The 25,201-nt window shown below is 38.6% G+C and overlaps 4 protein-coding genes across 4 annotated transcripts; 1 reads left to right on the forward strand and 3 right to left on the reverse strand.

Annotated features, from left to right (window-relative positions):
• Nucleotides 1-1,054: 1,054 nt before the first annotated feature.
• On the reverse strand, nucleotides 1,055-9,140 carry samm50 (SAMM50 sorting and assembly machinery component). Its single transcript, XM_037682552.1, has 15 exons — nucleotides 8,992-9,140; nucleotides 8,317-8,427; nucleotides 7,451-7,552; nucleotides 7,265-7,352; nucleotides 7,051-7,157; nucleotides 5,800-5,930; nucleotides 5,380-5,467; nucleotides 4,884-5,012; nucleotides 4,559-4,630; nucleotides 4,347-4,433; nucleotides 3,389-3,459; nucleotides 2,659-2,726; nucleotides 2,419-2,565; nucleotides 1,745-1,886; nucleotides 1,055-1,185 (listed from the first exon to the last, which is right to left on the reverse strand). Exons 1-15 carry the CDS (start codon nucleotides 9,010-9,012, stop codon nucleotides 1,140-1,142), a joined length of 1,410 nt encoding a protein of 469 aa, XP_037538480.1. The 5' UTR covers nucleotides 9,013-9,140; the 3' UTR covers nucleotides 1,055-1,139.
• Nucleotides 9,141-10,377: 1,237 nt separating this feature from the next.
• On the reverse strand, nucleotides 10,378-11,991 carry si:dkey-42p14.3 (EF-hand calcium-binding domain-containing protein 10). The gene is made up of 4 exons (XM_037682553.1): nucleotides 11,889-11,991; nucleotides 11,161-11,325; nucleotides 10,506-10,596; nucleotides 10,378-10,423 (listed from the first exon to the last, which is right to left on the reverse strand). The coding sequence occupies exons 1-4, from the start codon at nucleotides 11,989-11,991 to the stop codon at nucleotides 10,378-10,380; spliced, it is 405 nt and encodes a 134-aa protein (XP_037538481.1).
• A 1,109-nt stretch (nucleotides 11,992-13,100) lies between these two features.
• Nucleotides 13,101-14,816, reverse strand: c10h12orf73 (chromosome 10 C12orf73 homolog). The gene is made up of 3 exons (XM_037682554.1): nucleotides 14,733-14,816; nucleotides 13,609-13,742; nucleotides 13,101-13,331 (listed from the first exon to the last, which is right to left on the reverse strand). The coding sequence occupies exons 2-3, from the start codon at nucleotides 13,714-13,716 to the stop codon at nucleotides 13,212-13,214; spliced, it is 228 nt and encodes a 75-aa protein (XP_037538482.1). The 5' UTR covers nucleotides 13,717-13,742; nucleotides 14,733-14,816; the 3' UTR covers nucleotides 13,101-13,211.
• A 706-nt stretch (nucleotides 14,817-15,522) lies between these two features.
• tdg.2 (thymine DNA glycosylase, tandem duplicate 2) lies at nucleotides 15,523-25,201 on the forward strand. Its single transcript, XM_037682555.1, has 10 exons — nucleotides 15,523-15,628; nucleotides 16,411-16,697; nucleotides 16,835-17,028; nucleotides 17,181-17,250; nucleotides 20,142-20,277; nucleotides 20,430-20,512; nucleotides 21,195-21,289; nucleotides 21,375-21,546; nucleotides 21,687-21,818; nucleotides 24,910-25,201. Exons 1-9 carry the CDS (start codon nucleotides 15,618-15,620, stop codon nucleotides 21,779-21,781), a joined length of 1,143 nt encoding a protein of 380 aa, XP_037538483.1. The 5' UTR covers nucleotides 15,523-15,617; the 3' UTR covers nucleotides 21,782-21,818; nucleotides 24,910-25,201.

Below are 25,201 nucleotides of genomic sequence, written 5' to 3' on the forward strand. Positions count from 1 at the left end.
ACTGAACTGTGCTCGCACGGGAGGTTCAATGCGTGCGTGAAGTGTAATATACGTGCGTGGTGGATTTAATGTGTGCGCGTGGAGCATAACATGCTTGTGGACCTTTTTGCTTAAATCTGATCCCATACACCTGCATCATGAAGGACCCCACTCACCCAGCATACACACTTTTTGCCCTGCTCCCCTCAGGAAGGAGGTTGAGGAGCATTAAGTGTAGAACCACTAGACTGAGGAACAGCTTCTACCCTGAGGCCGTTACTCATGAATCTCTAACCAGAATAATCACTGTGAAAAATAACATCATGTTGCTGCTGATCCGTTTCATTTAGCTGCTGATCTGTTTCATGTTGATGTGATCATGCGTGCTCATCTGCTCACAGACTCATGTCCGTGCTGCTGTTTGGCGTATTGTTTTTATACTATAGTGCTTAGCATATTTTTTAATGTTTTTCTTAGTTCATATCTTAGATCTTATTACCGTTTTTCTTGTACGTTTTGTACTTTTGTTGGATGTAACTGGGACCCTGTGTACACAATCTCATTCCACCTCATGTACCACGTGGCGTGTATGACAAAGAACCTTGAACCTTACAAGAGAGACCTGATTTTAACAGAGTGATGACAACAGTAGACAACAATAGACAATCATAAAGGATGAGTACAAATTGAGATTTTTTTTAACAAGTGAAAATAAAATGGAATTTAAAAGAAAATGTAAAAAAAAAAAAAAAAAAGAGCCAGGCTGTAAGGCGATGTAGAAAATTAAAACCAAGAACATAAACTAAACAATCACACCACAGACACGTGCTAGCTAGAGTTTCAGAGCAGAAAATTAAAGTGTCATTCAGGTTTTTATGTCTTTAAGATATGCTTGCAATCTAATTAATTGATCGAGTTATTTAGTTTTAATGAAGAATAAAAGATTTTATTGAGTATCGTCAGCATAAATGAAAATATTTTCCTGTGCTGTCTAATAACTTTACCTTGTGAAAGCACTAAACCAACATTTCACAACAAACACTAAAAAAAAGAAGCAATACAATAGAAAGCCAGGTAAAGCACTTTTATTGAACCAAGTTTTCTGACAACAATTCTGTACAATCAAATATCCTCTTCCAATAAAATAAAATGATGTGGCTTCACAAGAATCGGATTCCTGCTCCAAACTGGAAACCATCACATATCCTGAAAGGAAAGGAGGCAATATTTACAAAAATTAAATCAAATCAAGCAAAGAATCAACATATACCATTAAAATCATATTAAAATAAAGGTACTTGTCAAAAGTTTGCAAACATCTATCAGTTTGGTTTGAATCAGTAGATTAAACATTTTGACTAGCACTCTGACTAGTCTAAGAACTGTCGTTTTGCTTTCAACCCTTTTCTTCTGCAGAAGTCGCCACAGTGAGAAAACTTGCAAAGATTTGGCAACTGATTTATGCCGGATGCCCTTCCTGACGCAACCTGGGTTCAAACCTGCAGCCTCAGGATTACAAGACCGCAACACCGATCACCAAACTACCGCAGCTCCTCTCTATCCTGCCTAATAATAAAAAGTGCAATTCAAATTATATTAGCTTTAATCATAATACTTTATTATTTTTTATGACCTCACAAGTTTTTAATATTCCATCCATGTTAATGTGACATTTGGATTTAGTAGAGCTAGTTCCATAGTTTGTCATTCTTTCTGACACCCCCCCCCCCCCCCCCCCTTAAAATCCATAATGTTAGATTTGTACCTGTCTCCATTCTGGACTCCCATGGGAATGCAGTAGTTCAGTTCCAGCCTGGCAATGTTCCCCAAACGCAGCACAATGCCCAGTCCATACGACCAGCGGATGCATTCTGCAAGTTTCTTCAAATGTGCTTGAGGTCCTTCACCTGAGTTAAAACAAACACGTCAGAAAGGAGGACCCGACACAGTAAAGTGAGATTAAATTAAACAATAAAAGTCAGACTGACCTGTTCCACATATTAGATTTGAGTAATTTATGTAAATAAAATGGTAAATGAACTGTACTTGTATAACACCTTTCTATCTAATCAAGATACTCAAAGTGCTTTACAACACAATCTGTGCCCTCATTTACCTCCACACACACACACACACACACAATCATACAGCACTCTACTACATCTCCACAAAGATAATACCGGTAGTACAAATCCTTCTATAGAGACTAAAGTGCTTTAAGATCACGTTCATACACCGATAGGACACACATCGGATGCAATGAGGGTTTCACTGTCTTGCCCAGGGACACTTCAACATGTGACTGCTGGTGAAATCAAACCCCCAACTCTCCCATTGGAGGACGACCCCTCTAACCACTCATCCACAGCAGCTTTATGGTGCATCAGTAAAACAGCAATAAAAGCTCTAAGTGGCATCTTTCTGTTCACAACTGCTCACCATAGTTGAGGTTGCAAAGATTTCCGGCATTGAGGAAGAAGTGGGTTCTGAAGAGGTCACCAAAGCCTCCCCTGCCTGGTCTAAAGGGTAGAGGTGTGTAGAGGTGGAGACCTCCAGCCCAGTAAGCCTCACCTCCCAGGTAATCTCCTGTCATGACAATATAATCAACGTGAAGGTCTTCCCAGAAAACACCCAAATCCAGGCAGATCCCTGAGCAGCTTGCTGAAGGTCACAGCTTACCGTCACTTTGTGGACCCATACTGTACATACTGAATCCCCTGATACTGGTGGGCCCACCAAGGTAGAACCTATAAAAAGGTCAAAGACAGAATAATTAGGCTTCTATCATTTCTACCTTCATGTGCAATTTTTGTGACTGCAAATATTCGGTGAGCCATACAATTAAAAAATGATGAAAGACCATGTTGTCAACTATGAATTTATAGTCAGTAAGTTCATGCTTGAAGGTTGTTTTTTTGTGTGCAAATCACCTTTTGTACACTAGGCAGAAGTATTCTTTATTCAAACTGTATTTGTAGATTAAAGAAAACTAAAGTACGATGCGAGTTAGGCCAAAACTTGTACGACAGTAAATAGCGGCTATCAGTAGCACAACAGTGACAGCTGTGGCAGCCATCTTGAATGTGGTCAACGCCAATAGTCATTCTGTTGTAGAGGTACTTCCAATTTTCTTCACTTTCTCCTTTTAGCAGAAGGTGATAAATACTTTTTTAAAGTAACAAGGATTAAGTAATTCTGACTTGAGATTCAGATCAAGAGAATCTGTCGCTGAAGCATCATTGACGTCAACTGAATCCATCCTCCGTCCACATGATATAAACATACGTATAAAAGCGTGCGCCTTTCATTTTCTAATACAAAACTTGTACAAACACCGTCTTAAGTTTGTCGGAAATCCGTTTTACCGAGTGGCATAAACGATTTGTCCAAATGTCACATGTCTCTGTACCTGTCTGCTATAGAAGTTGATTTGTCACCAATGGGTAAAAGCAGGCCTCCCCACAATGACGCAGACAGGACCTGAAAAGAAACAAGATCGTAATAATTTGGACTTGTGCTTAGAATCCTTAGTGACAGACAAAAATGGTTTGCTTTGTGACAAATATTAGTGTGTCTTGTGTACACGGCATTACACAATTACGACGTTCTTTAACAATAGTTGCATTTAAATGTCACGGGGTTCTTTACCACACAAGCACTTTCTTGAAGCTGAATGAAAGTGTTCTCTGGCATATCTTCAGATCATCCCCCGTATTTATTTCGTCTTCCAAAAGGGTAAAACACTTGCCTTCATTGCAAGTTTGATACAATAATTCCCACACTCTGTAACCACCTTCTCTCTCTGCCGGCTCATTGTCAGGCAGTTAATCTTTAGCTCCTCCCACTAGGCTGAACAGTTCTTTCAAGTATACTTGGTTTAACCATAATTTAAACAAATGCAACTATAAGTTCATTCTCACTCACAAATCCCAATTAATCCAACAACAATGCAAAAAAATAATAATTTAAAGTCACATGACTGAGGAAACATTTATTTAGTGAAAATCAATCGTCCACCAGCTTTTGCCGTGCAACGAGGGGAGCAGATGCAACAGCAACAAGTAATTTTATAATAGTAATGTTTTTAATGTGTGTTTTCACCCAAATGTGCACCCTTGGTTGTTCTAAGCTGGTGAGGAAAAATGGACAAACATACCTGACAAGATATAAACTACATGGAGAGGGGACTGGAGTGTGATGTGGCTCTGTGTGCATGTGGTTGTGTACTTATGTGTGACTAAAGTTAATGTTAATAATTTAATGTCCTCAAACCACGCTACTGGCTCAGTATCAGACTTAAAATGGTCTTATTTTTTTTAAATGGCTCAGTTTGATAAATGGGTGAGATGTTAAATACTAATCCTTACAGAGTCCCAGACGAGAGTTTTGTTGAGCTGGATCTCAAAGTCCTCTTTCAGGAAACTGGCATCACCCCCAGTGTAACCAGCAAGTTCCTACAAAAACAAACATTAATGGGTAAAAACAAATCCGATAAATAATAATAATTAATAATAATTCAAGCATTTTTTTTTTATGCAGTGTTTGAAAAGGTGCCTTATTTAAAAAAAAAAAAAAAAACCTGATGGATCTTCAATAATCCACCTCTCCTGGGAAAGATGGAGGAGTTCCTGGTGTCAATGACCATAGCATGCTGAAAAACAACACGCACACCAGTCAAAACTGTATTGGTTTATTTTTTTTAATAGGTGTCTTTTGAAACTTCTTTCAACGTTCGTCTTGACGTTTCAAATATGCCACTTGCCACAAAGACATTTTACTGGAAATTGTTGAGCAAAAAAATAGTTAAACCGGGCACTGAAAACCTTCTGACAGAGGCTTTTATAAAACTGCACAACAGTTTTGAGCCTCACAGTAAAATTGAGCATAAACAAAAGGACAAATACCGAAAGGGAGGATTTGAGGGAATGGCCGCTCTCCTGACGAATGGCAAAAGAGGCCGTGTTCCCCAGGCAGCCCAGTTCTCTCCACACGCCTTCCCACTTCAGGGTTTGGTTGGTCTTCCACAAAGGGAACTGTTTAACACAAAACAATGTTTTGATTTTTGTTTTATTGCCGATCACACGCCGTACGTTAGCATACAGCAGACGGTTGTTCCTTTACCACACAGGAAGAACAATGTTTCTTCCATTATAAAGTTTAATCACATTGACAAAAAACATTTCCTACAAACTCTAGGTTAGATAGTCATTATGTTGCATAACAGAATATTTTGATCCCTCCTCTTGAGAGTCTTTATCATGATTTTAATTTACAGTAAAAACAAAGACAAAATTGTCGGTTCACTTCGACCACAAGCAAACAAGAAAATGGCATTTTCCTTACAAACATTATTCTTAACTGCACCAAAAGAAGAAAATAATTAAAACACGAAGTGCTTACGCTCAGTTCTGTAGAGACGCCTCGATCCGTCTCCCTCAGCGAGCTCCATGGAAACTGACCTGCTACTTTGTACACGTTGACGGACACACTGCAAGTGAAAAGAGAGGACCTTGCTTTGATAGATCCATAAACTGCTTTAAAAATGGCACTCCTTCAATATAGTACAAGTTTGTTGCGTTATGATGTACGTCCAATAAAGCACTTAAATTCGTGAGAGCGGTAAAATGATCATCATTAAAATTAAAAATAAAACATCCCCTCTGTAAACAGAAACACTCATTTATGGTATGACAACCAAGAAAAGTACTTTTCAATTCACTCATAATAAAAGATTTTCTACAGCGTTCCTATCAGGGTCATGGCTCTTCAAGACAAGTGTTTTAACCTCAGCTTAGTTTTATGAACCGGTTTAAAACTTACTTGCGTTCAAAGTGTCCTGGTTGAGGTTTAAAGAAGGAAAGACCGTAGGATGTTTCTTTGGTGCCATAAGAGAACTGGAATGTCAGTTTTTCTGCTCGACCAAACACATTGGGTGACTTCAGACCAAGAACCTAAAATAAAGTTTAAGCAGAAACCAGAGGAAATGAGCATATCAAATGCAAAATGTATTTTTGTTAAACATAAAACTTGTAAAACACTTCTTGAAAGAAAAATATTAAATGGAGAAAACAATATCCATGCAAGTCTTGGTACATGAGGTCTCTGGACCTTACAGATAAATTGTGTTCAGCACAATTAGAGTCCGAGCGCACAGTTAATTAATGAAAAGATTGTTGGAAATGGACACCAGCATCAAGAGCACCCGGGATGAGAAACGAACAGTAGAAAAAAAATATAAAAGTTTCAGCTGTGCAACATAAATCTACTGTACTGAACCGAGGGGGACAGCTGCTTGAGAAAAATACTAAACAGACTGTTAAACTCAAGTACCAGTTTTTCATTTGTCATGTTTAGGGAGTTTAACTTTTAAATTTTTAATGGTAGACGAACGAGCAACAGAGCTCGAGGGTTTTATGACAATTTTGTCAGATCGACATGATCTGTTGGTTTGCCTATAGTTTGTAATATATTGAATTTCATGGCAGCATGGTGGCGCAACTGGTAGAGCTGCTGCCTCTCAGCGAGCAGGTCCCTGGTTCAAACCCCGGTCCGGGGGCCTTTCTGGGTGGAGTTTGCATGTTCTCTCCGTGCATGCGTGGGTTTTCTCCGGGTACTCCGGTTTCCTCCCACAGACCAAAAACATGCATGTTAGGCTGATTGGTAACTCTAAATTGTCCCTAGGTGTGAGTGAGAAAGTGAATGGTTGTTTGTCTCTATGTGGCCCTGTGATGGACTTGCGACCCGTCCAGGGTGTACCCCGCCCCTCGCACAGTGATTGTTGGACATGGGCACCAGCGACCCCCGTGACCCAAAATGGAATAAACGGGTAAAGAAAATGGATGGATGGATGAATTTCATGGTAATATGTAATTATAAACTTGAATCTAGACTTTTCAAGATTAACTGCATGTGCAGTAATTTAATGGGATTGTTCCATTTTTGCAGAGTGCCCCGAGATGACTTTTGGCGCGAATAACGCTATATGAATAAACTGAATTAAAAAGGTTTTATTTATTGAGAAAATGTCAAGAAAACAGCACATTCAAGGAACGAACCCTTGAAAGCACTAACCATGCTTCCTTCGTTGTTTCCAACCATAGTGTTGTAGTTGCCCGTCAAACGTCTCAGCTCAGTGACCTCAAACGTCACGTCAAGCCCGTTGGGAAGAGCGTCTTCACCTTCAGACACAAGAAAACACACACGGACACAAAACAAGCAATGAAGTTGTGAACAAAGCTGATGTATAAACAAATCTTCTCACAGAGGTATTTTCCTGTACATGTACCTCGACATGTGTCGATAACGACTTCAACCCTTCTGAAGATACCGAGACGCAGCAGCCTCTGACGAGCTTCGTGGGACTTTCGCATCACCTGCATAATAAAGTGGAAAAAGTGTTAATGCAAGTCACGGTACAAACAAGTTCACATTGAGACGGCATTAAAAAGTAGTCTAATTAGCATGTACTTACATCAATCAAGCTTTTTGCCCGGAAAACTTCTGCAATTTCATAAGTCAGAAAGTCTTCCTTAGTTCTCCCGAGTCCATCTATGTGAACTTGTTGAACAACAACCTAAAAGGAAATACAACGAGCATTTAAACCATAAAAACAACTGTGAGGGAGTCATGAATAAAAACGATTGCGGCTCGCATGATTTCTAAAGGCTCCCACATAGTCGGGCGGACCTCCGTGCACATACCGGATTAGTCTCGAAGCAGACGCCCGCAGGGCATGCCCGTGCAACGAACGATTTTTACGACTGCGTAATTGGTGTGGCACAATAAACTGCCCGGTGACGGACTGTTTTGTATGCGACGTACGATGTATTCAATTCCCCTTCTTCATCCCTGATCTGGCCTTTTCTTTTGTTTTTCTTTCCAAGAGGCGAGCACGCCCTTCTTCCTCGTCCGTTGACGCCATGACTGAAATGGTGAGAAATGAAGGAATTTGTTACGAGAGAATAAAACCAGGGCTGCGGGAGCGTCAGGAGATTTTCTGGTGGGCTGGTCTGATGTGTGGGCTGCAGGGCCAGCGCTCCCTGTTTTTTTTTAAATATTTTTTAGAACTTTCTATTAACAACAAACAAACACAGAACATCGCTGCCACCTCTCGTTTTGTTTTTTTAGCGACCTGTCAATCAATCCAGTAGGCGTGTCAGCAAATTCAATTTGTCCTGAAGGTAAACGCCCCTCGCCTGCGGATCTGACTGCAGCCCATCAGGGTGTACGCTCGAGTACGAAGTCTCAACCGTCTGCGGACAGAGCGCACAGTTTCCGCGCGGACCCGTGGAAGCCTTAAGAACGCAGTCATAGTGAGAGTGTGTCCGTCATTCTCACGTCTTTGTTTTCAAGAACTTCTTGCTTGGGCTCCGGCTCAATCTCCAACGCTTCAATGTCATCGGCTTGAATTCCCAACTCTGGCCCGCGCATGGGCAGAGGGTCGAGGCTCTACAAAAACAAAATGTGAAAAACACTAGATTAGAATTGCAAGTAGTGTTTGCCTGAACAAGATGTTGAATGAAATTAGATGTAGTTCTTGGCCAGACTACAACACTGGACCATCTGGCTGAAGAACACACTCAAAACCAGAGCCAAGCACAATGACACATTGCTGACATGGGGGAGTTATGCTGGGAGAGAAAAGGAAGGTATTCAACGTGTGCATATACCAAAGTACGTATTGGTTCAAATTCACCAAGTTTTGAAAAATAAAGCACAAACTAAAGTACATTAAGTTTTAGTCATACATTCGGTGTGGTGGGTACAACCTGTGTGAGCCAGGTACCGTGAAGGAAGACTCTACATTAGTCATTATGAGCATGAAGACTTCATGTTCGTTCACTTCAGTAACCGCAACATTAGTTTGATGGCTGAATGTCTGAGCATGTTCATGAACGAACACATTCTCGTCGGGCCTTTCGTCGCCGTCCTGTCATTTAACTCTGCCACCGTCCACACGGAGCCCAGAGAGGTCAAAGTCACCACAGCTAACTCTTCGGGCAGCGTTCTTACCCTGGCATGGACGGTGCCCATGCTGAGCTCCGCAGGGCGCTGTCACCACGAGAAGTTCCCGAAGTTTGCTCGGAAAACGACAAGCTAGTTTAACCTCCAAGCGCCCGAAGAGCGGCAAGGACCGTGCCTCCGTATAAGGAGGGGGCGGTGACGTCACTTCCTGGTCACGCCCTCTGCTGGTTCGCGTTCCGATGAGTACTTCAAGTACGCATGGTAAATTCAGCACTTTGAAATAAAAATAAATATCCAATTCCAATGATGTCAATGTGTTTTGCTTTTTATTTTGGACCTTTGTGTCTTTTTATACGCTTCCGAAATGTTAGCAGTTTATACACTCAATGTGTTACATGTTGGGTGCTTTGACTTTATTAACTGTTGTTTCAAAAACTTTACTTCCTTTAAAATTGTCCTCAGTATAATTGCTCTGTTTTTGTCTTTTTATACTAATTCAGTTTTGTAGCTACAATTCTAGTACTTTTGCTAATTTTAGTTGATTTTTTATTTTGGCAAGTGTTTAGAAACTTTCAGCAGGCATTTAGCTATATTTTCCCCTAAGCTTTTGCTACTTTTAGCTGCCACTTTGCTGCTTCGGCTAGTTTATACATTTAGCTTTTAGTTAATGTTCTGCTTATTTATTTTTATTTTTTACCTGTTAGCTTCTTTCAACATAATAATTTCAGCAGTTATTTCAGCACTCAGCCTCCACGCAACATTTACACACAGAATATTTGTTTCTCTATAGTCCGTAGTTTTTGATGTTTGACAGTCTTTGTTGATAGCAAACAAACTTTCAAGTTCTCACTTTGTCGTTTTCTGTTTATTCTTTAAAGGTAGAAATTTAAGATGGTTTTTCATAACTGCACACAGTGTGTGGAGTATGCATTATTCACAGCAGAAGAATAATTATTTTCTTTTGCATGCCAAAGTTGAACTGGAATTCATTCAACCTATGAAGGTTAATCCCATTGAGCCTCGAGGACTCATTTACAAGAGAGTTATGGAATGATTGTGGACTGTAACTGGGACTGTCTCTAACTTTATATCCCATTTGCTAATGTTTATTTCTATGCTGTCCTGTAAAAACCTGCTTTCTCATTCAATTTGACCCCCATAAATTGCAAACTGTATGTATTATTTTTCTGTAATGTTATTTCATCATAAAAACTGATTTTTTTTTAAATCAGAACTAGTATGATATGCAACGTTATAGCAGGGATTAATGTCACTGTTATAATTTTCTAACTTTACTAAGAATCACAGTGCAGATTGAGTTTTCATTGAAAGTTTCATTTAAACTTTAATTGAAATGTTCAAATGAAAAGTGTGCAAAACACCAAAACATGTTGTAGCTTTTACATGTGGAAAAACAACAAAAAAAGTTGAGGTTCACAGTTGTGCATATGTTGCTGAAGTTCTCTCCAGGCCTTCCATCCTAAAAAAGCAAAATGAAATCATCTTCAAAAAGTGATAAATGTAACTGTATATACTAATTCAACCTTACAAGATGCTCTTACGCTTCTGTTCTGAATGTCTCATGGGATATTCTGTCTTCATTTACTCCCTCGGGACATTCATTAATATTCTTTATGCCAAGCATGGTCAGAGCTGTTGGGATAAATAGGCCAGTAAGTCACTTTGTTAGTTCTCACTGTTTTATTTTTCAAGTATCAATCCTATGACAGCATTACAATTTATTACCCTACTGTATGATGCACAAACTAATCGTTTGAGAAGATAATCAAAACTGTTACGGTGCACTAATAATGTTGAGGTTACCTGGATGTTCAGGTCAAACCTGTAAACATATAGACCTGGTGGAAAAATACTATATAAAATATTATATATAATATGGGTCATAAAACCTATCAAATAACTTTGTGAATGAAGAATAATCACAATCATTTGATCTCAAATACAGTGTTAATATGGAGTTCTGAACAGAGGTCTGCAGCAATAATCAATAAAAACACAAGAAAGTACTGGTAGTTAAGCTTTAGGAAAAAGCAGCAGTGAAGCAATCGTTTACCTCACACATATGAACAAGTTTCTCCATGCAGCTGAATAAGCACCAAGACATGAATAGGCATGGAAAATGTGGATTTACATTAAACCCTCTTTGTTTATTTGTCATTGACTCTGCACATGGACGATGTGACCTGCAGCACTCACCATGCTTGTACTGTGCAAAGGTTATATACTTTTGATTAGCAGGGTCCATTATCCCAAACACTGCATCCATGTTGGAGATGCTGAACAGATTCGGTCCTTTTACACCGCTCTGCTGACACATCTTCAACAACTCCAGCTGCTCAATAAGAAACTCTTTGGGATTATCTGAGTGGCACAACCAGAATCAAAGAATTAAGTACAGGAGAGTTAGTGATTTTAAAAAGAAACAATTATTAGGACTCTAAATGACATTTAGGTTATCTAAATGCATGCTCAATAATCCAGGTAGAAAAATCTAAAAAAGTTAAGTAAAAAAAAAAAAAAAATTGTAGAAACGTTTCGTCTTTCATTGGATGAAATACGAAACGTTTCAACAATTTTTTTTGTTGTTGTTTGGTTTAGTTTTTTGAATGTCCAGAGGACCAGACTTAACTTTTTTATACATTTATGTTGAACAGAAAAAAAAAAAAAAATACAACAATTTTCTCGTTTGGAGAGTAAACCTACCTTTATCACAGAACAGAAAAGAATAAAGTTTTAAAGGTTTATTTTAGTTTTTTGCTGCAACGCAATGCAATTTTAATTAAAATAAAGAGGATTTAACACCCAAGCAAAACTGTTTAAAATCGACCAAACGATTAGCGGTGTCACGTGAACGTAAGGCAAAACTTTTCGTAATTCACAAAATAGCAGAATAATTTATATTCAGGAACAGAATGAGCTCTGACCAGGTCTGTAAAACAAAAGCATGCTGCTCAGGTTGTCCATTAGATCGATAATCTTGTGTTTGTCGAGATACTCTGCGGCGTCGTTCTCCCTCTGGCTCGCCATCTTTTGCGCTGCTTGTTGTTGCCATGACACCGGGACGGGCGCATGCGCAGTCTGACTTTTAAATTTACAGCTCCGACGTCAAGTCCAGAAGAATTAATAACATTTAGAACAGCGCTCGTTCAGACACACTAAAATGTCCAATTTATTTCAAATGCATTTCGTGTTTTTTTAAATGATTTTTATCAAATACATCCAAAGGCAAACGCATCTCATTCACAGTGAAACAACACGGAGGAAATAAATGCACGACTTCTCCCCTGGGATTAATAAAGCATCTTTCTACTTATAAAGACTCAAGATGTTTCCATTTTGATAAATGATGTAAATAATGATGTCTCGGTGTAAACCAGTTTTCAAAGAACTTGCTAATTATCGACAACGAATCACAAAATTCTGCAGTTATTTATCTTTTAAAAAATGTGTTTCACCTTCTAGTGAAATTGAAGGTGAAACACATTCTAAATGGAATTGTAGAATACAAATTTACTTTTTTTTTAAACAAATTCTAATAAAGGAGGACACTCATTTATTTGTAAAGCTCAAATGTTTTACAATTAATTTGAACAACAAAAACCTTTACTACAAAAAATAAAAAAGTGCTACTGTGGCTGAGTGGTTAGCGCAGTCCTCCAATGCATGAGTTGGGGGTTCGATTCCACCAGCAGTCACATGCCAAAGTGTCCCTGGGCAAGACACTGAACCCCTCATAGCATAAGATGTGTGTCTCATCGGTGTATGAATGCGATAAAGCACTGATTAATCTTTTTATAGATATAGTAGCGTGCTGTATGAATGGGTAAATGAGGGCACAGAGGTCAAAGCATGTAAAGTGCTTTAAGTATCTTGATAAGATAGAAAGGCGCTCTATAAGCACAGTCCATTTACCATGTCTAGTTGAAGCATCCACCACTTTAATTATTCAAACAGGGGAACACTTGTATTTATAAAGCGTATTATTTTAGTATCACATGACATTTTCATTGTTTCTCATACAAATACATAAAAAAATAATGAAGATGTACACACAGCAATCAGTTGATTGATAGGATCCTTATCTTGGATAACCAGAAAAAATAAATGTTTGTTTTTTTTTTGTTCAATTTTGCCTTTTTCTTTAGTAAAAGAAGAAACAAAAATAAAAGCATCCATTGCAGACTATAATGTCCCAAAATGCATTGCAGCATGTAAGTGTAGGTTTCCATAGCAAATCGCAAAAATCATCAGTCCGCATTTCCTCCATTTTTAAACGTCTTTAAGGCCGCAACCGCTTCTTCTCTGACTCTGTAGCCCTGTAGTTCTGTCTGAAGCTCTCCAGGCTTTGGTGGAACTTCTGGGATACTCTGAAATAAAAAAAAAAAAAATGGAAAAAAGCACACTTCAACAATTTATGAAACATTAAAATTGTAGATGGACTAAGTTTTATTTTATTTTTTATAGTTAGCTATACATCAACAAAGCTAAATTTGATCTAATTATTAAAATATTTTCAGACATGTAACATTACCGGTTAGTCTTCAAAGCTTTATTTTTATGACGCCATTTTGAAGACGTTTTAAGTGGTTCTTGTTCCTGTTTTAAGTGTAGAAACAGTTAAAAGACGTTCACGTTGTCCCTCACCAGATCAGGTAGGTAGTACTGGTGGACGACCTGTGCTCCTGCAAACATGGTCAGCATACAGGCTCCGAACAGCCTGATGTATCGAGGCCACGACACACCGGCTGGCATCTTTACAAACTGATGTGACTCCACACCTGGAGAAGATTTGAACACACATCACATACAAGCACTACTCCAATCCTTTCTCCTGCCAGATGTTGCCGAGGCTAAATATGTTAAAACTCTTGACGCGTCATCTTTTCTAGTTTCATGATTGAACAGTAGCCGATTATTAAAAACATATCAGAAAACTGAGATATTGCAATTTCCCCCCCCCCATGAAAAACGTATACGTCGTACAGCCATTTCTTCACTTTATAATAGTCTGATGTAAACATAAATCAAGGTTCAAGGTGACTTTATTGTCATTTGCAGCCCGTGTAGTACATGAGGTGGAATGAAACTGTGTACTCAAACACCCCCCAAAAAAATAGCAAAATATAAACTATAAACAACTATATAAAAAAGAAACCAGGAACTAAGATATACGCTAAACAAGAATAATATAATACAGTTTATTAAACATTTCTTATTCAATTCAGTTTATTAATAAACTGTTGTGTTGTGAATTCACAACAGGTTGCCTCAGGGCACTGAACACAATCATTCACATTATAAAAGCCAATTAGTAAAGTTATCTATCTAAGGAAGGCAGCAGCTTGCACTGACCATTGATATGAAAACATTGTAACTTTGAAACCCTGCTGCCCTATTTTGTGGGTTAAAAGCTCAATTTGATGCATTTTCATGACTAACTCCATCTGTCAGTCTTTTATTTGACGGTCTGTCAAACATAAATGCATTTTCAGCTATTTATTTATTTATTTTGTACTTTCTCAAGAACAGTACAAATATCATTAGCTGTAACTGTAATTTAATCGTTCCTCCAAAACTGCACAGTTTATGAGCAATGTAAAATAATTATTTAGTACTGATGAGTAAATATGTACGAAATGCAGATAAAACTATGCTGCCTGTGTGCACTGGGTTATAGCGAACAGTTAGCCCCGATGTAATTTTAAAAATCAGACATAATTGAGACAGAAACACAGAATGACCTGAAGTGAAGGTTGTAAAAAACTTACCTTGCTTGTTACATTAACAGCGGGTTATTGGCATGCATGTGAAGCTGGTTTCCACCACCGCGCACCACTGTGTCCGTCATTGAGACGCATGAGCAGGTCATACTGTTTGATTTTAAAAGAGTAAGAGGTCTCACTCTGCACGCTTTTGTGTTTTCGCATCAGTTACATGTTAGTTAGTATGTTTACACGTATTACTGGTCCAGTTTTTTTGGCTCAAATGAAAACTAAAAACAAGTGTGCCTTTCTGCCAATTATTTTTAAACGGCCTGAACACGCATGTTGTGCCATACAGTGATGCTCTCAACACATTCAAAAGCTAAAGCACAGCAAATATCAACGGGTATAAACACACGTATTTTGTGAAACACTCATATATCATCACAATATAACGCGGATAGGATTACTAAAATAATCTACATCTACATTATCTGAATGAGAAGATTCGGATTCAAATTCACAAATTTTGAGCGTGTTCTGTTTGTTTATTTTTATTGGGAGTGATTACGATTGTGACTCAAACTATCTTTGAGCCGCAATCTTCTTCTACGTTATTAATTCGTGTTGGCGCATGCGTAATAATATCATTTAGTGCCTTCTAGGGACGGGTAGTATTTTGATTCAGTAACCTCGTGTTTTTTCATGTTTACATTACTAAACACCGTATTTTCTTTTAATTATTAATTACCGACCATACATTACGCCATTCCCGCCCCTTCTAATTTAAAACATAAAAAAAATAAACAAGATAAAGTGATTATTGCAGTTAACATCCTTAACGCTAGGTGGCAGTAAATAATAAGTGAACATAATGTGAAGACATTTAAATCAGATGGCCTTTGTTTTTTAGGACTTCAAGGTTTTCCTGTTAAAAAACCCTCGCAGAAAATGTACGACAGGTATGGTAAATGTTAATATATACGCTTTTGTTTCGCTAATATACAACTGAATAATTTAGTAATATTAACTGGTTAGTTCAGCCTTCTGGCTTTGCGTCGAAGTCAGTTACAGGAAGAGGGTAAATATAGTCAACTGTAATGTCCTGTAATAAAGACTTGACTGTAGAGTTTATCATTTGTGTCTGCAGTTAAGATGCATGAGAACTAGTCGGAGGTGAGATTATAATGCTGGAGGTTGTGCAGGAAGGGAATTGCCCAGTTTATCTATTCTTTACATTCATTTTCATGCATAGTGGAGAAAACAAGTATTAAGTGTAATTACTTATGTCTGACCTATACAATTTAGCCTTATAGCTATAAATCCAAAATAAAAATGTTTGACTATAATACAATGCAAACGTGGTGAAATCAACCCAGCACTTCAACGCAAGCCATTAACTGTCAATCACAGTGGTGGAGGGTGATGGGCACTCTGCTTTTGGTGAGATGAAGTTGAAGAATCTTCTTACTTCTTACCCACCTTGCTTTGACATGTTGCCATATTTACTTTTCACCAGATGGATTCTGTAAGCTCAAAACAAGGAGACTTATTTAGCATTTGCACAACAAAGTGATGCACATACTGTACGTGTTTATAGGCGATGTAAATGTGTGTGTTGTGTTTTCTCACGCAGTCTATTTACCCCTAACGTAACATGCATTTTCGTACCATCTGCAAACCCTTCATGGTCTTTTTTTCTTGCCTTCTCTGTTCTCATCTCCATCTTCCTTCTTTCTTCCAGGTATCAGGCCAGTTTGCAGCAGCCAGAGGACTCACATATGATGCAGTATCACTACATGAGCCCTTACACTGAAGGTCCAGGGGAAGAGCCAGTCATGTCTGGGCTATCTGTCCAAATGGACCCATCTCTTTACCAAGAATCTTTTTACTATAATTACCCACCAGTTCCAGACCATCAATACCAGGAACAGGCCTACCAGCAGAATGTTGCAGTTCAGCTGCAGCCTCAGCACCAACACTCAGTCCAGCAACAGGAGCTAAGTGTTCAGTCTTCTGTCCCCCAACAAGGTGAAAAAAAATCCACTTTAACTTAAGATACTTTCCACTTCTTGTTTGGTAACAGGTTTGGAGACTTCACCTTAGATTTTAAAATTTAGGTCTTTATATTCAGTTATATTTCAGCCTGTTTCTTCTTTGTGTTGCAGTTCTGACATCGGTGAAGAAGAAAAGAGGTCGACCTAAACAACAAATGGGGAATGAGGAGACAAAGGCAGAAGATGAGGCTGAGGCTGCTAAAAAGGCTAAAAGGATTCTCAACCGCTTCAACGGCATGTCGGAGGCCGAAGTTATGGCCAAGACCCTCCCTGACGTTATAACACACAACCTTGACATTTTGATTGTAAGTTATTCATCACAGATGACGGGATCTGTTCCTTTGTATTTAAAAATGTGAGTTCAGGCAAGATTTAGTTTCAGGTTTGAGTTGCGACTGAATAAATATGATGTTTTTCCACTGCATTTTTATGAAAACACCTTAATCTTTCTCCTCAGATTGGAATTAATCCTGGACTGTTGTCAGCTTTCAAAGGACATCATTACCCAAACCCAGGAAACCATTTCTGTAGGTTCAAATTCTGTTTAACACCTACAGAGAAGACACATCAGTGTTTATGTTTACTGACTTATCAGCAGCTTTAGTTTTACCAAACAGGTTTTTAAAGCTTTTCACTTCTTCTTATTCTTCTAAGTTTCCAATAAATCTTAGATTTCATTCTTCTAAATTACAATGATCAAAATTTAGCTGGAAAACAATTTTAGCTTTTACTTGCACAATAAAATACACACAAAAAAAGAAACTGAGACAACTGAGATAAAACAAAAACAGCGCAGGGGGAGACAAACGTCAAGGAGCTTGAATGAAACTTATCAATCCTAAAAATTTAGTGCAGTAAATTAAGGATATTTTGATTGGTTATTAATAATCATTTAAACACAATCAACGATGCATAAACAGTGCTAACACATATCTCAAAACAAAGATAGAAACAAGTACTTCATAAAAACTGTTTGAAACTTATATAATTTTTGTAACATTTGTTGTAGGAACAGTTTTTAGCCAAACCTGCTCCATATCTTAGTTCTCTTTTATAAAATTAAACTTGGGCCTCTGCAAGTGAAGGCTTGAAGACTCATGATAAAAAGTATTTGCTCAGGAATATTCCCTTCATTTAGATATGAACCGGAGAAAATGCAGTTTGAATGCATATTGCTGAAAAACAGCTGAAATTAGCTTAAAAAAAACATACTGAAATGTAGCTGAAATGAAGAACTAGCCTAAATTAGCAGAAGAAAGCAGAAAGAACACATATTTGCTGAATTAGTTTTAAATTAGCAGAAAATAGCACAAAAATTAAGAAATTAGCCAAAAAAAAAGGCTGAAATTAGCAAAAATAGATGAAATTTAGCTGAAAAGGTAGAAAGAAGCTTAAACTACTAGAAGGAAGTGAAAAGAGCTGAAATAAGCTAAAAAAGGTAGAAAGCTGAAAAAGCTAAATTTAGCATAAAACAGGTAAATCATAGCTGAAATATCAGATAAAGCTGAAACTCGTTGGAAAAAAGTGAAAAAACATAACAAGCTGAAGTTAGCATAAAGAAGTTCACTAGGCTGAAAGTAGCAAAAATTACCATGAAAAACTTGAATTTATCAGAAAAAGATGAAATTAGCTAAAAAGAAAAAAATGCTAAAAATCTAGCTGGAAATTTAGAACATGTTTGCCCAATTAGGTTGAAAGAAGCAGAAATGTGCACAAAAAAGTGGAAATAATCTGAAAAATACTGAAATTAGCACAAAACAGCTGATAGTGACTAAAAAGGCAGAACGAAGCTTAATCTCTTGCAAGGGAGGCCTGAAGGCAGCCTAACATGCATGTCTTTGGTCTGTGGGAGGAAACTGGAGTACCTGGAGAAAACCCACGCAACATGCAAACTCCACACCGAAAGACCCCAGGTCCAACTGGGAATTGAACCCAGGACCTTCTTGCTGTGAGGCAACATTGCTAACCACTGCACCGTTGTGCTGCCTTAAATTACCAGAAGGGAGTGGAGAGAGAACATTTGTGCTAAATTAGGCTGTAAAAAGTTTAAACGAGTGCAAAAAATGTGGAATTAGCTGAAAAAGCTAAAATTAGCACAAAATGGCTAAATAGTAGCTGAAATAGCAGAAAAAGCTGAAACTTGCAGAAATAAGCTAAAAGGGGCACAACAAGCTGGAATTAGCAGAAATAAGTTAGAAGAAGCACAAAAATGTTGTAGTTAGCAGAAAGAATTTGAAAGGAACACAAAACAGCTGAAAGTAGCTGAAAAAGTTTAAATTTGCAGAAGGAAGCTGAAAGCAGCTGAAGCAGAACAAAAAGTGAAAGGAGCAGTAAAAGGTTGTAAACGGATGTAAAGATGTGAAGGATGGAAAATGAAATCGGTTCATTTTCTACGAGAAATAAAATGTCGGAAAAGGCTAAATATTTCAAAAAGCTAAAGTTGCATCAAAACCAGAAGTCATCGCAGGATTGTCCTGAAAGAGCCGAACGTTTTGATTCGTGATTTGTTGAAATAACTTGAAAACTGGGATGAGAAATGTGCTGAAAAATGTACGGAAGAAAAATGGCTCACAATAGAGTGAATGCTTCATGAACATTCACACAAAGTGAAGCATGTTGTGTCGTCGATTGTACGAGTCTGGAACAGTGTAGACGTTGCGCAACAATAAGCATTGAGATAATGGTGAGCAACCAGAAAACATCTTGTTGGAACTGTTCTCATCTGTCGCTGAAAGGTAAAAGGCAGGCGATGATGCTTGTGCGTGTTCATTTGTTTGTTTTGAAGCAAAACATCCCATGCAAGAAGTCCCACAGACCAACTGCAAATCAATGGCTACGACATATGACATCAACTCTTCCACTTGAAAGGATTACTTATATATTGAAGGGCAAAAAAGACAAATTTGAAACAGTTTGGAGACCCTTCATCTTATATATCAAAAACTTGGAGACAGAAGATGATCAGATTCTGAACTGCTCAAACCTTTAGAGAATGTAAGGGCACTTTGTATATATATATATTTCCTTTTTTATGTTGTGTTGGATTTTGGTTAACAATTTGTACCAAATACTGTATACAAATTTGATTTTTGGAATATTTTTATTTATAAAAACTGCAAATAAAAAATTTTGGGAAAAAAAAAAAAACATCCCATGGACCCGTGGAAGAATTTTACTGGAACTCTCAAAAAGTAATTATTGATATACATCTAAAACTGCAGCCACAGCTTTAGAAATCACAAAAAGGGCATAACTGGGTCCGTTTTGCAAATATTGAGGTATAATTGGTGATGTAGCTGACAGTAAAGGAGGTGAGTGACTTGCGTTCCTTCAAGGGCTTTAGGCTTTTTTCCTGTTTGTTCAAGAGCTTTTTGTTGGATTTAAAGCTCAGTTACTGATTTTTTTTCCTGTGTTTTAGGGAAATGTTTGTTTCTGTCTGGTCTGACTGAGCAGCAGCTGAGCTACGTGCACGACCAGAACCTGCCGGACAAATACAGCATCGGCTTCACTAACATGGTAGAAAGGACCACGCCTGGCAGCAAAGACCTCTCTAAGTGAGATAAACACTTGCTAACGTCATTTTATTTAAATGTAGTTCAGTTGGCGGCGAGTGCTTACTTTTAAGTTGGAAACTACTTTCCAACCTCACTAATACAGAGTTTATGTTAAAATCCTGCTGCAACTTGTTTGTTTTGTTTTTTGTCAGTAAGGAAATTCGTGAAGGAGGTCGACAGTTACTTGAAAAGCTCCAGAAATATAAGCCGTTGATAGCAGCTTTTAACGGCAAAGGTAACATTTTTTCAAATGACTAAATTGCTTGAAGTCGCAGACACTAGTTCAGCTGCAACTAGGCCTGTCGCGATAAACTAATCAATTAATCGCACGATGAATGAAAATGATCTCATAATTTTAATGATCCACAATCGTGTCTTTGGATCGTTAAAAGCAACTAAACCGCAAAGCTAAGCTACTAAGCTAACAGGCCGACCTCGGGGAAAACACCTCCGTCTTGTCGAAGCTCCAAAATTCACGGTTGAAACCCGTGCCTTCGTGTAAAAAGTTGTTTTTCTCTGCAAAAAGCAGCTGAGAACTCGTTTACCGATTTATTAATTTGTGTGAAAAATGCTATGCTAAGAGCTCAAACCACACTGAGCATCCACCATTTTGAGAACCGATAAATGGGAAGAAGAGTCAAGGGGCCTCCCTCCCATTTTTCTTAAAGAGACACGCTGCTCGCTCCCTCACTATCCATCCTTAGGTTCAGTCTTATACTGCCATCCGGTGGTTGAAAAAAGGTACTACACTCAAAACAACATTTCTTCTTAAATTTGACCGTGATTACTAATTACGGTCAAATTTCAAACAATATTATCGTTTATCGCAATAATTTCTGAGACAATTAATCGCCCAGCAAAAAATTTTGTTTTTGTGACAGGCCTAGCTGTAACATTTGTTTGTTTGTTTGTTTCAGGTATTTATGAAATCTTTTGCAAAGAAATCTTTGGCGTAAAAGCCAAGAATCTTGAGTTTGGCCTGCAGCCCTACAGAATCCCAGAAACTCAAACTGTATGTAGAAGAAGAAGTTGGTGGTTCTTCAGATTCACTCCAGATGTTTGACAAGAGTCTTTCTGCTGCATATCCCACTTTTTAGGTTTGCTTCCTAATGCCATCATCAAGCCCCCGCTGCGCCCAGTTTCCCCGCGCACAGGATAAGGTGCACTTCTATATAAGGCTGAAGGAGGTGCGTGACCAGATGAAGGGCGTGGCTCCGAGCCACGAGGTGGTGGAGACGCAGTACTCGTTCAACCTGCAGCTAGCTAAAGGTACAAAATGCTGCCGCCTTTGGCTAATATACCGCAGCTGAAAGGAGCACCAGTTCATTAGGGCTTTCTGAAACGTAAGCAGGCGTTTGTAGTGTTTACAGATGATTTTCTGGCTCACAGCTGATGTCTTTGTGCTGCAGAGGATGCAAAAAGGATGGCGATCAAGGAGGAGCAAGTGGATCCTGAGTATGAAAGCTGCAGTGGGCTTCATGATGGAATGAGACAAAACAGCTGAGGCAGAGGAGAGAAGAACAGGATGAAGATGCACTCAGGTAGTAAAGTTCCTTTTAGTTATTATAAGGTTCAAGGTTCTTTATTTGTCATTCGCACCCCATGTGGTACATGTGGTGGAACGAAATTATGTACACAGGGTCCCAGTTACATCCAACAATGAAATGTAAAAGAAAAACTAATAGGATCTAAGATACGAACTAAGAAAAACATCAACTAAATATACACTAATAGCATAAAAACATCACGTCGAACAGCAGCACGAACATGAGTCTGCGTGAGCAGATGAGCACGAATGAACACAACAACATGAAACAGATCAGCAGCAACATGATGTGATTTTTCACATCCTGATTAGATATTCATGAGTCTAACAGCTTCAGGGTAGAAGCTGTTCCTCAGTCTAGTGGTTCTACACTTTATAACGTAGAATTGTTTTTGTAACAGAAGCAAATCTTATAACACTGATCTGTTGGGACAAAAAAACACACACATCCACTATCAAAATGAAGGCAGGTACCCAACCCTAATGCAGGAAACCATATGGAACAGTAAAAAGCCTGCAGTATTTAATGTTTGGCTCATTTATTGGCACAAGGTGACGTATTGAGCAAAACTCTTCATCCGATGCAAAGTTGGTCTGATAAAAAGCTTTGCTCCAAATACAAGCTTTTTTCTGTTTTTGTCAAAAATTCTAATAATAAAAAAACATATTTTGACCACTTTAAGAACCTGTTTGAAGCTAATCTGATTTACCAATTTATTTATCATAATTTCTGGGCTATTGAACGCACCTGAATATAATGGTAAGCCACGCCCACTAAATTTAAAAAGTTTTTTTTTTTTTTGTACATACATAGGCCACACTTGTCTATAAGCTGCAGGTGTCCACATTGTAACTGCAGCTCTTGTTATAGAGCAAGAATCAACCACCAGGTGACGTTTTATAAACTTTATCTTAGTGTTCCCACACAGACTGAGTGAATCCCGCAATTCTTCATGACAACCACCTCCCTCACTCATGGTTTCTCTACTGAATGGCCCAACACAAACTAACACATAATGAACATAAACTAGGCTAACACGAACAGACTACAGGTAATCACACACAAAAAACAAAACAATGCCAAACAGCTAACCAAAATGATTAACAATGAACATAATTTCTACCCATAATCCCTCCCTGAGGTCATGTGACCAACAGTCAGCCTCAGCAGAATGCTACAATACGTACTCGTAACATACATAATTACACACAGAAAATGTTTTTTTCTGAACAATACCTGCAACACGGCTGGTAAAAAAAATAATACAGTAGCCTACCAGGAAGTCATTGATCATTATCTTCCTCCAGCGCACTGCGCCTCCCTCCCTGGGGGCACAACAGGGAGGGGTGGAAACAAAGTCAGTGAAATGACCTGTTGGGTAATTTCATTGGGCAGATTTTTATGTTTATTTTTACAGGTACTCTCACTGAGTAGGCCTGTCGCAATAAACAATAAATCAATTATTTGCATGATAAATTCAAATTCAATTCAATTCAATTCAAAAATACTTTATTAATCCCAAAGGGAAATTATTAGTTGTTGTAACTCGTTATCCTCATTTCATTAAGAGATGTTATAGATGCTGATGCTGTAGACAGGAAGGATCTCTTGTAAAGGTCCATCCCACAGTGGATCCTAAGAAACTGGCTGCAGATGCCGTCCAATCCGTCCACCCAGACTCGGTTGGCCTCTTGGATCCCCCGGGCTTTAGGACTGCCTGAATACTGGGCAGAACTCCTCCCAGAGCAATGGCCACTCCTCCCAGCAGTCTGCCGAGCTCCTCGTCGCTGCGGACAGACAACTGTAGGTGCCGAGGGACGATCCTGTCCTTCTGCTGTCATGAGCCGTGTTTCCTGCTAGTTCCAGGATCTCAGTACTCGAGCACTCGAGCACAGCTGGCAGGTAGATGAGAATGCGTCCACATAACATCCTTTTCAACTCATTTGAGAGTTGGGGCCATAGTTGAGATATTATTTGAGCTTTTGAGATGTTAATCAGCTGCTGTGGTTGTAGAAAACAGCCTTGTTGCCATGGTTACGCATCATAACAAATGTCCAAAACCAAAAAAGTCTCAGTAAAAATCCTTCCGGCTGCACAGCGTCTGATACCAGAAGAAACAATCATCCAAAAAAATGTGACTTACATCCAGAAAAAGAGGAATTAAAGTTTCCAAAAGCAAAATCTCAGAATGAAAGTAACAGAGCTGCTCCAACATGCAGCCACCTTGAGCGGCGCAATTCTAGAACACACAGTGTATAAGCTGCGGTGTTCAAAGCGTGTGAAAAAAGTAGCGGCTTATAGTCTGGAAATTACGGTATAATACTTACTGTGGGCTGTGGTGGCTCGGTGGTCAGTGTGGCGGTCTTTGTAATCCAGAGGCTGCAGGTTTGAGCCCAGGTTGCGTCAGGAGAGTTCGCTCGCTAAAAGGAAAACAACATCATCTTACATAAGTAATTGTTAATGCCTGTTGTCCTGTGTACGTGTGTGTCTGTTAGTAAAATATTTAATGTACCATTGGACAAATTGGGTCAAAACTTGCAGAAAGTTATCACTGGATGGAATCTGCAGCTGATTAACTGTTGAGAGTTAATCCCACTCTCAATGGCCGCCACAATTAACCAACCTTATCCAACACAAAAATAACTGTAAGTCAGTCATTGTAGATATTGAGCTAAACTTTGATGTGATAGTAGCTGATGGTCATTGACAGCACACATTCTGAGGGCAACGTCTTGCATGAGGATGTGCATCATGTTATTCTTGAGGTTTGAACAAATTCGATGCAGCTTCCATCATTTCTCAGCGTCAGATTAGCCTAAAACCCTGGCATGAGAGATGGCGGGCGATATGCATTCCTTCAAGAAATGCTAAATCTGTAATTTAGTGAGCCTTTAGTCAGCTCTGGTTGTTTTTAAATAGAAATAAACGTTTATTTGTCTCGACATAAACTGCAACAGTCACAATGTATCATCATGTAGATGCTCAGGAAAATCAAGGTGTGTATCAGCTGCACTACTGGTGTTGTTATTACTAACTCGTGAACGGTTCCTAAAAAATGTTAGCACAGTGTTGTGTTCATTCACAGAACTCTGCAGGCCAGTCAGCAGAAGACATGACACAGAACTGCTGCAGCAGGAGTTCAACCACGGTGAGAACATATGAAGAGGAGCTGTGCTGCTCCTGAGCTGCACAAGAAATCAAGAACTCACAATTGCATTTTAAACACCTAAATGTGTTTTTTATTACTATTTATTGTGTTTTAAATGTGTTTCCTGGTAACGTTTTTGTATTTTGATAAAACTGTTTCATGATCAGTGTGAGGTATAAAATGATAAGACTGTTAGTCGTTTTGTTGTACGACTTTATTAAATTGATTC

This window comes from Nematolebias whitei, chromosome 10 (assembly GCF_014905685.2).
Source record: "Nematolebias whitei isolate Nwh7 chromosome 10, NemWhi1, whole genome shotgun sequence".
In the NCBI taxonomy this organism is placed as follows: domain Eukaryota; kingdom Metazoa; phylum Chordata; class Actinopteri; order Cyprinodontiformes; family Rivulidae; genus Nematolebias; species Nematolebias whitei.